This window comes from Notothenia rossii (genome assembly GCF_949606895.1).
Source record: "Notothenia rossii genome assembly, chromosome: 5".
NCBI lineage: Eukaryota > Metazoa > Chordata > Actinopteri > Perciformes > Nototheniidae > Notothenia > Notothenia rossii.
The window spans coordinates 10,374,664-10,391,707 of NC_136903.1; the positions used below are offsets into that span (position 1 = coordinate 10,374,664).

Below are 17,044 nucleotides of genomic sequence, written 5' to 3' on the forward strand. Positions count from 1 at the left end.
CACACACACACACACACACACACACACACACACACACACACACACACACACACACACACACACACACACACACACACACACACACACACACACACACACACACACACACACACACACACACACACACACACACACACACACACACACACACACACACACACACACACACACACACACACACACACACACACACACACACACACACACACACACACACGGTTTTGCCGTTTGGAACACAGGATTGCTTATTGAAGTGGAACATGGTGCTTGACGTGTATAGTGGAAGTGTTTGCTGCAGGTTTACTTCACTCAAAATGTAAATTGAGATGGAATTCATGCAGAACCATCATACTTGATCAGGTCTGCAGCTGGAATATGAACTTGTTGTATGAAGAAAACAATCTTTAAGTTCGCAAACTGTGGTGTTTGATGAGGAGTAAATCTCTTATGTACAGTGTTATTCGTGGAGCTGATATTTAAAGGGCATACTTTTGTGTATAGAAAATAAACAAGATTATTGGCACTGCCAATGCACGACTAAAAACAGCTTTAGTAATGTAATCTTTATATAGATCAGCTTGAAGCTGCACAATGTAATGTTATATGCTATCAACCATGAAGTCTAAATAATATAATATTATGGAATCATTTATTTTTTGCTGAGCAATCCAGTAGCTGTCCTTCAATTTAACATTTTGGTAAATCGATTTTTGTCATAATTCTTTACAAACGTTTTCTGGAAGGTGCTGTTCAACTTGAATGATCTTTCTAATGAATTTAGAGACCCTTGTTGTATATTGTATTAAATACGTGGTTCTGATGTTTATTTCCACACACAAAGTTACCAAATTAGGAGTTCTTTTAACAAAGACATCTAGGCTTACTTCCCCATTGAAAGACGGCCGTTCAAGTAGGTTCAATGCAGCCAAGTGAATTCCCTCTGTGGTGACTGAAGTGGCTTTCATTCTCTTACCCTTTATAGTCTTGATTTCCCTGCTGGAGATGGGTTGAGAGCAGGTTGTTAAAGCGTCCAGCAGCCTGTCCCGCTCACTGCACTTCCAGCTCGGGTGCATCAAGAGAGCAGCAGATGTTTGTCTAGATTACAGCTGCATTACATTGTTAGAGCAGCTTTCCTCTTTACCTCGAGGCACTTGTTCGGTTCTGTAACCAGAAGATTAGAAGTGGTCACCAGTTTGCATGAAAACACTTGAGACAAACATGAAAAAATACAAAAGAAAACATGCCTGAAGCTAAGAACTTTCATATTTCCTGTTTGTGTCATTGTGTTATTATCTGGAGAACCTCATGTGTCAGAGGAGAGATGGAATTGTTTGTTTGTTCATTCTCTTAATTGTTCGTAAATGTCAGCTGGGATAAAAAGGTGTTCTCGATAAATGAAATTCCCCTTGTCTTTTTCCAATATCTCACAGATATTAAAAGGGCCCCAGGTCATTCACACAGACATGCCTTGCTTACTGACCTTTATTGGATCACTTCTGTTATATCCGGAGTCACTACTGGGATTTAAGAGTGTGAATCATGACGCTTCTTTTTATGATAGATATGTTTGGGCTGTCCTCTAGAACCCAAGTCTGCAGCTATTTGTGGTCAATACACAGCAATTTAATAAAGTCAGATCACCTTGTCCATCACAGAAAAACGGGCCCCCATGAGCATGAAGACAAAGATCACTCCTCCAGAATAGATGATCTTTAAAGAGGCTTTCTTACAAACAAAACAATGTTAAAGTAGAAGGTTTATCTTTTCAGATTGTACGTACTTCTATGTTTGTATAACTTATATTTTTTTAATGAAAAGATGTATCTGTCAGGGTTTGAGTTTTTGTGTGTCTAGTTTTGGGGTTATTTTGCTTTTCTGTCCTCCCTGTCGTTAGTGTCCCTGGTGTGTCTAATTGTCTGATTGTGTTCACCTGTTGCCCTTGTGTTTCTCCTCCCCTGCCCGGCTGTTTCTCGTCTCGTGATTACCCCTCCCTGTATTTAGTCTCTTCCTGTGTTCAGTGTTGATTCATTATTTGTCGTTCATGTCCCCCTTCATGTTGGTCACAGTCACCTTTGTTTGGATTCTACCTCGTACCTGTTCATGGATTCCTGTTTTGCCTCGTGCCTCGTACCTGTTCATGGATTCTTGTTTTGTTCAGCTTTTGGGAAATAAAGCTCGCCTTTTGTTTCCTTTTGAAACCTGCTTCCTCCTCATTCTGCATTTGGGTCCTATTTTTTCCCACCCCTGACAGTATCACCTCTATTCTATCAACTCAACATTGGTAGTAGGCTAGTCATTTCACAAGGAAATTCAAATCATGCCAGAAAAATGTGTTTGGAAATGGGATAAAACTGTTTTAAGCCTCTTTGGGAAATCAATACTTCACTGATTCATTTGTTGTATTCCACACTTCCTAATCTTCGCTGCAGTTGATCAACAAGTTGGTTAAAACTTTCAAAACAGGTCCAATTCATAATTGTACTATAACAACAAATGTTGAAATTAATGTTATGTTGGTTATAAGAGCTTTGTGACAACTGAAATGTATTGCAAACATAAGTTAGCATTTATGTGGACACCAGTAACACAGAAACACAAGTTTAGTTATTCCTAGTGCATGTTAGTGTCATAAACTTGTTATAAAGACATGAGGAAATCACAACAGAAATATGCTAGCTCGAGCACTCACGCACTGACATACCAGAAAACCAGAACTTAAATACATGCAAAACTAATCACAAGGAGGAGACACAGCAGGGCAGGGCAGGAAAAACCCAAGGGCACAGGAAACACAGTCAGATGGTGACATATACTGTATATTTACATATATATTTACAGGTCTAATCCTTAGCTCAAATGACGAATTAGCTTAGTTTGTAGAACTAAACAAATGAAGCTCAGCGCAAGTTCAGGCAGGAAGACCTATCACTTCGTATTGCGCGTCATGGCAATACTCGCTCCCTTCACTAAAGGATAGGGAGCGCCACTCCTCAGCTAACCTATCACTTCCCTCCATTCACAAGCCTAATCATCGCACCTGTTAATCCCTCTATATATGCTCTCCCCTTTTCCATCAGCTGTCTTCCAGGTGTCAACGCGCAACCCTCCTCCACCCCTGCGCCTCCTGCTTCCAACTCAGGGCCAAGCTCAACCTTCTCCCTTCCAACTGGACCTAACCACTTATCACCACCACCAGTGTCTAGACCCAGGGGGGTTCATCGGAAACGGTTCTTCCCTTCCCGGATGACATCCTACAAAACCTGGGCCTAATCGCCAAACACCATTTCATTCACTTGTTATAAACTGTCATCATTATGTTTCATTTATATAATGTGACCCGATAATAAACATGTATTCCATACATCACGTCTCTCCTGATTGAACTGATAGTACACCATATTTCCACACAGTGAAATTACAGTGAAAGTCCAACACTGGCAAAGTTGAGGTCAACTGTGTTGTGCTGTCTTCCGCTGCACAAAGGTGACAGAGGCTTAGGTGGGAGTGGTTCAACACCTGCAGGCAGAAAGAACCTGAACAATGTAATATCTGCAGAGAGCTACAGTAAATCACTTTTTTTTCCATTTAAAATGAAAAAATGTAACTGCTGAAAAATAATGTGCATGTCAGAAAGTGTGTTGTATTGTGTACTACATCAAACAGCTGAGCCATTGCCAACTAGTCAGGTTGAAGCATGCAGTGTGATGGTGACGTAAACACATGGGTTGGATTTTAATTAAAGGTACAGTAACTGACCCATCATCAACCATGTTATAAAGCCATTGCTACCTGAAGATATAGTAAATGCCTTTAATAACAGAGCATTGTATTTGTGTCACGCAACTTCCTCATACAGTAGGAGTTGGTGACTCATTGCTGCCCTGCTTTAGGAGTTTGTTATCTAGAGGTAAGAGAATACTTTTCTTTTTTAAACACTCCTCAGTGAAACCAGTGCTGTTCTGATATAATGCAACATTAAGAAAGAAGAGTAAATTAATGACTAAATCCTGACATTAAAATGTTGTTGAAACTGTTTTAAATAGGCGAAGTTTCTTATATGCTGTGTGGTCGTTTTTAAGGCTGTTGATGGTACGACTGAATTTAACTGTGTTTGTCTTCCCTCGTTGACATTGTGACTTGTTTCACAAGGTGCATGGACGAGACAGTCATGATCAGTTTAAGTAATCTTATGGTAAACTCATACAATGGATTATAGACAAAGGCAGCAAGGGGGGTATTTGTAGGAGTAGCATTGTTTTCAGGATGTGTACTTGACATACTGGACTATGAGCAATGGCTGGTCAGTACTTGTGATCTATAATGTGTCAGATTAGCACCAATACAAACACTCATAACATGTATGTAAAAACATTTTTTTTAATCCTGTTTATCAAAGAAGTAAGTTGGTAATTTACTGAATTGATTTTCACTACAAAATTCTAAACACTTAAAAATATCTAAATTAAACACTTTCAGAAACGTGTTCAGACATCATTTACTAATGATGATGTTGCGTACAACCCATGTGATAACAATTTCAAATGAATGTCTCTTCAATACCTTTTGGGGATAATATCTAATAAAACCATGTTTCTAAAAAATGTATTACTTGCACACTGTTCAAAGCCATAGGTACCCTTGAAGAGTATCGTTTTAAGGCATTAATAACTTTACAATGTTCTCACCTCTGCCTTCTCTTTAGAAAATGGATCTGATTCAATCACCTGAGACTGCAGACATTCAGCCACTGTCTCCCTCTGTCCCTGTTCCTCCCACCCTGAGAGATGGAGAGTGTTACCATGTCTTCATCAGCTACAGCAGCACTGACTACCAGTGGACCCACTGCCTCATCGACCAGCTGGAGGCCTGCGGCCTGCAGGTCTGCTACCATGATCGAGACGTCCTTCCCGGCCGCACCGTGTTGGAAAACATGTCCGACTGCATCCAGGAGAGCCAGAAGGTCCTGCTGGTTCTCAGCCCAGAGTTTGTGAGGAGCCGCTGGTGTCTCCTGGAGGCCAACATGTCTTTGTTCAGAGACTGCCTGGAGAGGAAGCCCATCGTCCCAGTGCTGCTGGAGCCAGGAGTCTCCGTTCCTCTCCACCTCTGCCACCTCACCTACCTGGAGGCCAACGACCCCAACTTCAAGAATAAGCTGCTCAAGGTGCTCTGCACCCCCAACCAGCAGCTTCAAGGGTCCACCGTGCTGCCCTTCCATCCTCCCTCCATCTACAACGGGAAGGCCCTGCAGCCGTTGGATGCTGTGAATGAAGACAGTCTCAGTAAATGGGATTGTGGTCAGTTCAGTGACATGGAGGTACCAGACCAGCTGCGCCTGATCATCGAGGACCAAGAGAAGTACAGAAAGGCTGTGAGGATGATCAACAGTTTGTCTCAAAATAAAGTATGGTTCCGCCCCGTTTGGGTTAGAGTATTGATTTACATTTTTGGCATAATATTTGTTTCCTTTTTGGTTACATTCAATGTATTTTCAATGACTATATTAGGAGACTATTCAAAGGTATTCACAGACTCTGTTGTATGTGTGCTTTTTATTTTGAGCTTTTTCTTGGTTCCATTGGGATTGTTTATTCATATCTGTCTCTGGAAGAATGATGATGAAAAGTACATAGTGAGGGAAATGAAAAAAGCTATTTGCCAAGCAAACATCATCCTCTCTGAGGAGAAGATGTTAATGGGCCGTCGGTCAAACTCAAAAATCTCTCTGGTGTATGTTTCTCTGGACCGCTGCAAACATTGCAGAAACGTTTTCTGATCAGGTTTGTCCTGAAGATTTGTATCAAAGAGCTCTGCTGTACTTCTCATCAGGTTACGCCTGCTGCCTTGCTAAAAGACACTTCCCCTTTCCTCAGCCCAGCTCCACCGGTCACCTGGAGGGAGGGGTGTGTTTCTGTCAGTATGTGTCCCAGCAGCTGAGTGTGGACCAATGGGAGTAGCAGTGTCCACATGTGTGACCTAACTATTCCATAATAACTGGATCATCATGAAATGTCTGCATTAGTATAAAAGCCACTTAGTCCCACTGAAGGCACAGCGACTGTATTCATGTTAGCCCTCAGATATCAGAATGAGTCTCTTTCACAAACCTTCACCTGCTTCATAAAAGCAGAACTGTGAGCAGGATGTTTCTCATCTCTTACTTCCTGACTTTATTTTCAGTTCTTTGCCATCTGCACCTTCGATCTCTCTTCATTGTAATTGCTGGAATGAATGTTGTCTAAAACAGGTACGAAAATGCTTTGTTTTTGAATGGTGTTGTTATTGTGCATCATTCCTCCGTTTTTAGAAACATTAATCGAGGTATGAAAGCTTCTGTGTCTTCAAGCTATTTTATTCGTGAATCACCTTCCTGATTAACATTTTCTTCTGTTATTTACGATTGTATTGTTTCTTTTATTTTAAAGGTTTACAACTCTAAGAAACTCTTTACTTAAGTTTATTTAATTACTTATTTACAGTACACATACTGTAGTCTAATTACGATTTATTTTGATGCAGCAGAAAGCTTATTGAATACTGATTATTTTGCAGTGAGTGAAGGTGGATCAACATTTTTAGACTTGGATTTTGTTTTACATAAAATCAACTGAAAATCCTTGCCTTCTTCATTTTACAGTGTATTGTGTTATTTGATGTAATCCTTATTTGAATAACATATCTCAAGTTTTCCACAAACCTATACATTTGTTAACGAACTTTTTTCCCATATTACATGTGGGAGTATCAGGATGACTTGGAGAAATGTACACAGATCATCCATAACATTATGACCACCTGCCAAATATTGTGTAGGTCCCCCTTTTGCAGCCAAAACAGCCCCTACCCGTCAGGGCATGGCTTCTACTAGACCTCTGAAGGTGTGCTGTGGTATCTGGCATCAAGACGTTTGCAGTAGATCCTTTAAGTCCTGCAAGTTGTTGGTTCACCGGTTTTCCTTCCTTGACCACTTTTGATAGGAACTGACCACTTCAGAACGGGAACACCCCACAAGAGCTGCAGTTTTGGAGATGCTCTGACCGAGTCGCCTCGCCGTCACAATTTGGCTCTTGTCAAAGTCGCTCAAAACCTATCGCTTGCCCATTTTCCCTGCTTCCAACACATCAACTTTGACTACGAAGTGTTCCCTTGCTGCCTAACATATCCCACCCACTGACAGGTGCCATTGTAAAGAGATAATCAATGTTCTTCACTTCACCTGTCAGTGGTCATAGTGTTATGGTTGATCGTGGTATTTGTATTGAAATTGTGTTTATTTGCAAATGAGGAATCCAAACCAAATACATTTGTACTACTCAAGGTTGAAAACATGTGCAAGTTATTTTTTGCTTTCACTGTGGATTTACAAATTAATGATTGACTTTTCATTTGACTGAGTCTAATCCAGCACTGAGAAAGGGTCATTTGTCAAAAATGACGTTACATTGGTAGTTATAAATGCTTTATGGCAACTGAAATGTATCAACTATAAGTTAGCATTTATGTGGACACCAGTAACAGTTAAGAAACATGAGTTTCTCTGTTTATTGCTTGTGCATGTAACCCTCAGTAACTGGTTAGAGAAACATGAGGAAGTCCTTACCTTGGTTTTGAGAAACCAACATATGCTAGCTGGAGCACTCTGAAAGAAAACAACACACTGTGACATGCCAACTATATTATGGCTCAGAGGGTAGAGTGGGTCGTATACAACACATTATATAAATGAACTACATATTTGATATTAAATATACGTTCAGGTACGAGCAGAGCAGGGAGGACGCAAATGCAGTACACACAAATACCTAGGCAATTCAGACAGAACAGGGGAGGGCAAGGCCAAAACAGAAGCAGGTTTATTACCAGGTAGGTTGACACGTATGAGGAATTTGACTTGATGTCGTGGTGCATACATAAAAGTAAAACAAAAATTAAAAACACAGATAGAGAACTAGAAAAATATTTAAAATAATACAAAAAATAGTAAAATATAACAGTATTTACTGCTCAAATGACAAATTAACCTAGTTCGTAAAACAAAACAAGTGATGATTAACAACATTTCTACACAATGGAATGTAATGAAAGTCCAACACTGGCAAAGTTGAGGTAAACTGTGTTGTGATGTCTTCCTTTAATGCGGCCTTAAAACAAAATGTGTTCAGCTCAGCTGCACAGAGGCTGAGGTGGGAGTAGTTCAAGACCTGCAGGGTGAAAATACCTGAAAATGTAACATGTGCACGGTGCATCTATTCTTCATGTAAATGTCCTATTTCAAATGTAATTCAAACCAATATAAGACTGAAAACGAATGTGTATGTCAGAAAGCCTTACGACCAGTGCGTTTTATTGTGTACTTCAGGCAGCTGAGTAAAACATTGCAAACCAGGCAGTCATGTTGAAGCATGCAGTGTGAGGGTGACGTAAACACATGGGTTTGATTTGAATTAAAGGTAAAGTACTAACAGCACCCATATTATAAAGCCATTGCTACAGAACATATCGTAAATGCCTTTAATAACAGAGCATTTTAGTTTTGTCCCGCAACTTCCTAATACAGTAGGAGTTGGTGACTCATTGCCGTCCTGCTTTAGGAGTTTGTTATCTACAGGTAAGAGAATACTTTTCTTTTTTAGCTGTCCTTAGTGAAACCAGTGCTGTTCTGACAGAATACAACAGGATGTACAGTTTATCGATTAAAATATTCAGTGAATGAATGTCTGAATCATAATATTAAAATGTTGTTGAAACTGTTTCAACAGTGTGGTCGTTTTGAAGCTGTTGGTGCCGGTAATACAAAGGATTACAGACAAAGGCAGCAAGGATTTTTTGGGGAGATTCGAAGCAGGTGAGTAGGTGGAATAGTCCTTGGTCAGATAACAGGGAACGGTGTTTATTTCTGTGGGGATCTGATGGATGGATAGACAAGTATGAAGAGTTCCATACAATGCATTTGGATAGAGGAAGTGAAAAGTGGCTTGAGAAAGGGACAGAAGAGTTCAACTGAATTCATTTAGTTTATTTAAACAACTGAGGCAGCCTTGACAGCACTATGTTTAAACCCTAAACAAACTGAACATTAGAACCTTGAGGAAAATAGGTCTGTTTGCCAGACCTTGTGCTTATTCATATTTATGTGTGGTTAACAAACTGGAAATGATGGAAAATGAGAACTAAACCATGCTGCTAATAACTGTATTTTCGTGCACACTGTTAAAAGCTGTATCTGTTTATACTTCCTTTTGCAGCTTTACAATAACCTCGAAGAATATCCTGTAGGGCATTAATAATTATGGCGATATTCTCACCTCTGCTTTCTCTTTAGATTATGGATCTGATTCAATCACCTGAGACTGCAGACATTCAGCCACTGTCTCCGTCTGTTCCTGTTCCTCCCGCCCTGAGAGATGGAGAGTGTTACCATGTCTTCATTAGCTACAGCAGCACTGACTACCAGTGGACCCACTGCCTCATCGACCAGCTGGAGGCCTGCGGCCTGCAGGTCTGCTACCATGATCGAGACTTCCTTCCCGGCCGCACCGTGTTGGAAAACATGTCCGACTGCATCCAGGAGAGCCAGAAGGTCCTGCTGGTTCTCAGCCCAGAGTTTGTGAGGAGCCGCTGGTGTCTCCTGGAGGCCAACATGTCTTTGTTCAGAGACTGCCTGGAGAGGAAGCCCATCGTCCCAGTGCTGCTGGAGCCAGGAGTCTCCGTTCCTCTCCACCTCTGCCACCTCACCTACCTGGAGGCCAACGACCCCGACTTCAAGAATAAGCTGCTCAAGGTGCTCTGCACCCCCAACCAGCAGCTTCAAGGGTCCACCGTGCTGCCCTTCCATCCTCCCTCCATCTACAACGGGAAGGCCCTGCAGCCGTTGGATGCTGTGAATGAAGACAGTCTCAGTAAATGGGATTGTGGTCAGTTCAGTGACATGGAGGTACCAGACCAGCTGCGCCTGATAATCGAGGACCAAGAGAAGTACAGAAAGGCTGTGAGGATGATCAACAGTGTGTCTCAAAATAAAGTATGGTTCCGCCCCTTCTGGGTTAGATTATTCATTTACATTATTGGCATAATTTTTTTTTTCTTGGTGGTTATAATTAATATATTTTTAACGATTACATTTCCAAAAGTTTTTATATACAGATCTGTTGTAGAATGTGTGCTCTTAAATGCTAGCCTGTACTTGGTTCCATTGGGATTGTTTATTCATATCTGTCTCTGGAAGAATGATGATGAAAAGTACATAGTGAGGGAAATGAAAAAAGCTATTGGCCAGGCAAACATCATTCTCTCTGAGGAGAAAGTGTTAATGGGCCGTCGGTCCAACTCAAAAATCTCTCTGGTGTATGTTTCTCTGAACCGTTGCAAACATGAGTTTGCAGAAACGTTTTCCGATCAGGTTTGTGCTGAAGATTTGTATCAAAGAGCTCTGCTGCACTTCTCATCAGGTTACGCCTGCTGCCTTGCTAAAAGACACTTCCCCTTTCCTCAGCCCAGCTCCACCGGTCACCTGGAGGGAGGGGTGTGTTTCTGTCAGTATGTGTCCCAGCAGCTGAGTGTGGACCAATGGGAGTAGCAGTGTCCACATGTGTGACCTAACTATTTCATAATAACTGGATCATCATGAAATGTCTGCATTAGTATAAAAGCCACTCAGTCCCACTGAAGGCACAGCGACTGTATTCATGTTAGCCCTCAGATATCAGAATGAGTCTCTTTCACAAACCTTCACCTGCTGCACAAAAGCAGAACTGTGAACAGGATGTTTCTCATCTCTTACTTCCTGACTTTACTTTCAGTTCTTTGCCATCCACACCATGCGATCTCTCTTCATTGTAATTGCTGGAATTAAGGTTGTCTAAAACAGGTACGAAAATGCTTTGTTTTGCGAATATTGTTGTTATTGTGTGAATTTAGTTCTGATACTTAAACTGAGCTTCATCATTCCTTTGTTTTTAGAAACATCAATCGAGGTATGAAAGCTTCTGTGTCCTCAAGCTATCTTTTGGGTGAATCCCCTTCCTGATTGACGTGTTCTTCTGTTATTTCCAATGTGTATGTTTCTTTATATCTTGAATGTTTAAAACTCTGAGAAACTCTGTAAGTAATCTTGTTTAATTGATGGTTTTTATACAAATAGGCTAATTATGATGGAAGCAGCTGAGAGCTTCTTGAATACGGACTGTTATGCAGTGAGTGACTGTAGAAGAAAGCTTTAAGATGTGTGATTTTGTATTACTTAAAATCAACTGAAAATCCTTGCCTTCTACATTTGACAGTGTTTTGTGTAATTTGTAATCATATTACTAACAGAACTCAACTTTTCTGCAAACTTAAACTAATTTGAGAGCCTTTTATTTTTACATTACATGTGGGAGTATCAGGATGACTTGGAGGAACTTCTACGTGTATTGACATTGACTTTATTTTCAAACATTGGATCCGAACCAAATAAAAATGTACTATTCAAGGTTGAACAAAATGAACATATTATCTTTTGCTTTCACTGTGGATTAAAACAAATATGATTTACTTTTCATTATTCTGAGTCTAATGAGAATGATTTGCTTTTCTAAGCTGGGCGCTTTTGGGTGATTGAAAACTTTAAAAAAAAAATCCTTTTCTAGAAGTATGCTGACAGAGCATCTCGTTAGTCTTGTTGATACAAAATAAAATATATGTTTTATTTCTTCTGAAGGTATTATTAGTAAGTAAATGTGTGGCATCTATGTTCTGCCAATATCACACTCCAAAAGACAGAGTTCGGAAAACAACAATAAAATTATTTAAAGACAACTTAATTCACTGAGTCTCAGTGGGACTTTCAAAGGTGGTTTAAAAGGTGGAGATATATTATCATAACAAACAAATGCCTAGAATTGTTGAAAAGATCATGCCTATATCTCTAAATCATATTTTCTTTTTACTTTAGTTTTTTTTGTATAGATAATGGAGCCAATTAATTCACCTGAGACTGCAGACATTCAGCCACTGTCTCCCTCTGTTCCTGTTCCTCCCGCCCTGAGAGATGGAGAGTGTTACCATGTCTTCATTCGCTACAGCAGCACTGACTACCAGTGGACCCACTGCCTCATCGAGCAGCTGGAGGCCTGCGGCCTGCAGGTCTGCTACCATGATCGAGACTTCCTTCCCGGCCGCACCGTGTTGGAAAACATGTCCGACTGCATCCAGGAGAGCCAGAAGGTCCTGCTGGTTCTCAGCCCAGAGTTTGTGAGGAGCCGCTGGTGTCTCCTGGAGGCCAACATGTCTTTGTTCAGAGACTGCCTGGAGAGGAAGCCCATCGTCCCAGTGCTGCTGGAGCCAGGAGTCTCCGTTCCTCTCCACCTCTGCCACCTCACCTACCTGGAGGCCAACGACCCCGACTTCAAGAATAAGCTGCTCAAGGTGCTCTGCACCCCCAACCAGCAGCTTCAAGGGTCCACCGTGCTGCCCTTCCATCCTCCCTCCATCTACAACGGGAAGGCCCTGCAGCCGTTGGATGCTGTGAATGAAGACAGTCTCAGTAAATGGGATTGTGGTCAGTTCAGTGACATGGAGGTACCAGACCAGCTGCGCCTGATCATCGAGGACCAAGAGAAGTACAGAAAGGCTGTGAGGATGATCAACAGTGTGTCTCAAAATAAAGTATGGTTCCGCCCCTTCTGGGTTAGAGTATTGATTTACATTATTGGCATAATATTTTTTTTCTTGGTGGTTATAATTAATATATTTGTAATGATTACATTTCCAGAAGTCTTTATATACAGATCTGTTGTAGAATGTGTGCTCTTAAATGCTAGCCTGTACTTGGTTCCATTGGGATTGTTTATTCATATCTGTCTCTGGATGAATGATGATGAAAAGTACATAGTGAGGGAAATGAAAAAAGCTATTGGCCAGGCAAACATCATCCTCTTTGAGGAGAAAGTGTTAATGGGCCGTCGGTCCAACTCAAAAATCTCTCTGGTGTATGTTTCTCTGAACGATTGCAAACATGAGTTTGCAGAAACGTTTTCCGATCAGGTTTGTGCTGAAGATTTGTATCAAAGAGCTCTGCTGTACTTCTCATCAGGTTACGCCTGCTGCCTTGCTCAAAGACACTTCCCCTTTCCTCAGCCCAGCTCCACTGGTCACCTGGAGGGAGGGGTGTGTTTCTGTCAGTATGTGTCCCAGCAGCTGAGTGTGGACCAATGGGAGTAGCAGTGTCCACATGTGTGACCTAACTATTTCATAATAACTGGATCATCATGAAATGTCTGCATTAGTATAAAAGCCACTCAGTCCCACTGAAGGCACAGCGACTGTATTCATGTTAGCCCTCAGATATCAGAATGAGTCACAAACTGGAAAGCAGAACTGTGAGCACGATGTTTCTCATCTCTTACTTCCTGACTTTACTTTCCGTTCTTTGCCATCTGCACCATCGATCTCTCTTCATTGTAATTGCTGGAATTGAGGTTGTCTAAAACAGGTACGAACATGCTTTGTTTTGCGAATGTAGTTGTTATTGTGTGAATTTAGTTTTAATACGTAAAGCGGAGCTTCATCATTCCTTTGTTTTTAGAAACATCAATCGAGGTATGAAAGCTTCTGTGTCCTCAAGCTATCTTTTGGGTGAATCCCCTTCCTGATTGACGTGTTCTTCTGTTATTTCCAATGTGTATGTTTCTTTATATCTTGAATGTTTAAAACTCTGAGAAACTCTGTAAGTAATCTTGTTAAATTAATGTTTTTTATACAAATAGGCTAATTATGATGGAAGCAGCTGAGAGCTTCTTGAATACGGACTGTTATGCAGTGAGTGACTGTAGAAGAAAGCTTTAAGATGTGTGATGTTGTATTACTTAAAATCAACTGAAAATCCTTGCCTTCTACATTTGACAGTGTATTGTCTAATTTGTAATCAACTTTTCTGCAAACCTAAACTTGTTTGAGAGCCTTTTATTTTACATTACATGTGGGAGTGTCAGGATGACTTGGAGGAACTTCTACGTGTATTGACATTGACTTTATTTTTCAAACATTGGATCCGAACCAAATAAAAATGTACTACTCAAAGTTGAACAAAATGAACATATTACCGTTTGCTTTCACTGTGGATTAAAACAAATATGATTTACTTTTCATTATTCTGAGTCTAATGAGAATGATGTGCTTTTCTAAGCTGGGTGCTTTTGGGTGATTGAATTTTTTTTTTTAAATTCCTTTTCTAGAAGTATGCTGACAGAGCATCTCGTTAGTCTTGTTGATACAAAATAAAATATGTGTTTTATTTCTTCTGACTTTCAAAGGTGGTTTAATATAACTCTTGGAGATATATTATCATAAAAAACAAATGGCTAGAATTGTTGAAAAGATCATGCCAATATCTCTAAATCATATTTTCTTTTCACTTTAGTTTTTTTTGAATAGATAATGGAGCCGATTAATTCACTTGAGACTGCAGACATTCAGCCACTGTCTCCCTCTGTTCCTGTTCCTCCCGCCCTGAGAGATGGAGAGTGTTACCATGTCTTCATTAGCTACAGCAGCACTGACTACCAGTGGACCCACTGCCTCATCGAGCAGCTGGAGGCCTGCGGCCTGCAGGTCTGCTACCATGATCGAGACTTCCTTCCCGGCCGCACCGTGTTGGAAAACATGTCCGACTGCATCCAGGAGAGCCAGAAGGTCCTGCTGGTTCTCAGCCCAGAGTTTGTGAGGAGCCGCTGGTGTCTCCTGGAGGCCAACATGTCTTTGTTCAGAGACTGCCTGGAGAGGAAGCCCATTGTCCCAGTGCTGCTGGAGCCAGGAGTCTCCGTTCCTCTCCACCTCTGCCACCTCACCTACCTGGAGGCCAACGACCCCGACTTCAAGAATAAGCTGCTCAAGGTGCTCTGCACCCCCAACCAGCAGCTTCAAGGGTCCACCGTGCTGCCCTTCCATCCTCCCTCCATCTACAACGGGAAGGCCCTGCAGCCGTTGGATGCTGTGAATGAAGACAGTCTCAGTAAATGGGATTGTGGTCAGTTCAGTGACATGGAGATACCAGACCAGCTGCGCCTGATCATCGAGGACCAAGAGAAGTACAGAAAGGCTGTGAGGATGATCAACAGTGTGTCTCAAAATAACGTTTGGTTCCGCCCCGTTTGGGTTAGAGTATTAATTTACATTATTGGCATAATATTTTTTTCCTTTTTGATTACATTCAATGTTTTTTCAATGACTATATTAGGAGACTATTCAAAGGTATTCACAGACTCTGTTGAATTTGTGCTTTTTATTTTTAGCATTTTCTTGGTTCCATTGGGATTGTTTATTCATATCTGTCTCTGGATGAATGATGATGAAAAGTACATAGTGAGGGAAATGAAAAAAGCTATTGGCCAAGCAAACATCATCCTCTCTGAGGAGAAAGTGTTAATGGGCCGTCGGTCCAACTCAAAAATCTCTCTGGTGTATGTTTCTCTGAACGATTGCAAACATGAGTTTGCAGAAACGTTTTCCGATCAGGTTTGTGCTGAAGATTTGTATCAAAGAGCTCTGCTGTACTTCTCATCAGGTTACGCCTGCTGCCTTGCTCAAAGACACTTCCCCTTTCCTCAGCCCAGCTCCACCGGTCACCTGGAGGGAGGGGTGTGTTTCTGTCAGTATGTGTCCCAGCAGCTGAGTGTGGACCAATGGGAGTAGCAGTGTCCACATGTGTGACCTAACTATTCCATAATAACTGGATCATCATGAAATGTCTGCATTAGTATAAAAGCCACTCAGTCCCACTGAAGGCACAGCGACTGTATTCATGTTAGCCCTCAGATATCAGAATGAGTCTCTTTCACAAACCTTCACCTGCTGCACAAAAGCAGAACTGTGAGCAGGATGTTTCTCATCTCTTACTTCCTGACTTTAGTTTCAGTTCTTTGCCATCTGCACCATGCGATCACTCTTCATTGTAATTGCTGGAATTAAGGTTGTCTAAAACAGGTACGAAAATGCTTTGTTTTGCGAATATTGTTGTTATTGTGTGAATTTAGTTCTGATACTTAAACTGAGCTTCATCATTCCTTTGTTTTTAGAAACATCAATCGAGGTATGAAAGCTTCTGTGTCCTCAAGCTATATTTTGGGTGAATCCCCTTCCTGATTGACGTGTTCTTCTGTTATTTCCAATGTGTATGTTTCTTTATATCTTGAATGTTTAAAACTCTGAGAAACTCTGTAAGTAATCTTGTTTAATTAATGGTTTTTATACAAATAGGCTAATTATGATGGAAGCAGCTGAGAGCTTCTTGAATACGGACTGTTATGCAGTGAGTGACTGTAGAAGAAAGCTTTAAGATGTGTGATGTTGTATTACTTAAAATCAATTGGAAATCCTTGCCTTCTACATTTGACAGTGTTTTGTGTAATTTGTAATCAACTTTTCTGCAAACCTAAACTTGTTTGGGAGCCTTTTATTTTACATTACATGTGGGAGTATCAGGATGACTTGGAGGAGCTTCTACGTGTATTGACATTGACTTTATTTTTCAAACATCGGATCCGAACCAAATAAAAATGTACTACTCAAAGTTGAACAAAATGAACATATTATCGTTTGCTTTCACTGTGGATTAAAACAAATATGATTTACTTTTCATTATTCTGAGTCTAATGAGAATGATGTGCTTTTCTAAGCTGGGTGCTTTTGGGTGATTGAAAATTTAAAAAAAAAATCCTTTTCTAGAAGTATGCTGACAGAGCATCTCGTTAGTCTTGTTGATACAAAATAAAATATGTGTTTTATTTCTTCTGACTTTCAAAGGTGGTTTAATATAACTCTTGGAGATATATTATCATAAAAAACAAATGGCTAGAATTGTTGAAAAGATCATGCCAATATCTCTAAATCATATTTTCTTTAGTTTTTTTTTAATAGATAATGGAGCCAATTAATTCACCTGAGACTGCAGACATTCAGCCACTGTCTCCCTCTGTTCCTGTTCCTCCCACCCTGAGAGATGGAGAGTGTTACCATGTCTTCATTAGCTACAGCAGCACTGACTACCAGTGGACCCACTGCCTCATCGACC

The 17,044-nt window shown here is 40.8% G+C and overlaps 1 protein-coding gene across 1 annotated transcript; it reads right to left on the reverse strand.

The window, feature by feature from the left end:
* Positions 1-4,706: 4,706 nt before the first annotated feature.
* LOC307040168 (uncharacterized protein) lies at positions 4,707-17,039 on the reverse strand. Its single transcript, XM_079682758.1, has 5 exons — positions 16,913-17,039; positions 14,432-14,965; positions 11,966-12,499; positions 9,342-9,875; positions 4,707-5,258 (listed from the first exon to the last, which is right to left on the reverse strand). Exons 1-5 carry the CDS (start codon positions 16,987-16,989, stop codon positions 4,721-4,723), a joined length of 2,217 nt encoding a protein of 738 aa, XP_079538884.1. The 5' UTR covers positions 16,990-17,039; the 3' UTR covers positions 4,707-4,720.
* Positions 17,040-17,044: the final 5 nt, after the last annotated feature.

Excerpts from the sequence above, each read along its gene's own strand:
- LOC307040168 (XM_079682758.1), bottom strand. The coding sequence starts at position 16,989 with ATGGTAACACTCTCCATCTCTCAGGGTGGGAGGAACAGGAACAGAGGG. Across the intron at positions 14,966-16,912 it reads CTGAATGTCTGCAGTCTCAG|CATCCAACGGCTGCAGGGCC; the intron begins GTGAATTAATTG and ends CTTCATTCACAG. Across the intron at positions 9,876-11,965 it reads CTGAATGTCTGCAGTCTCAG|CATCCAACGGCTGCAGGGCC; the intron begins GTGAATTAATTG and ends CTTCATTCACAG.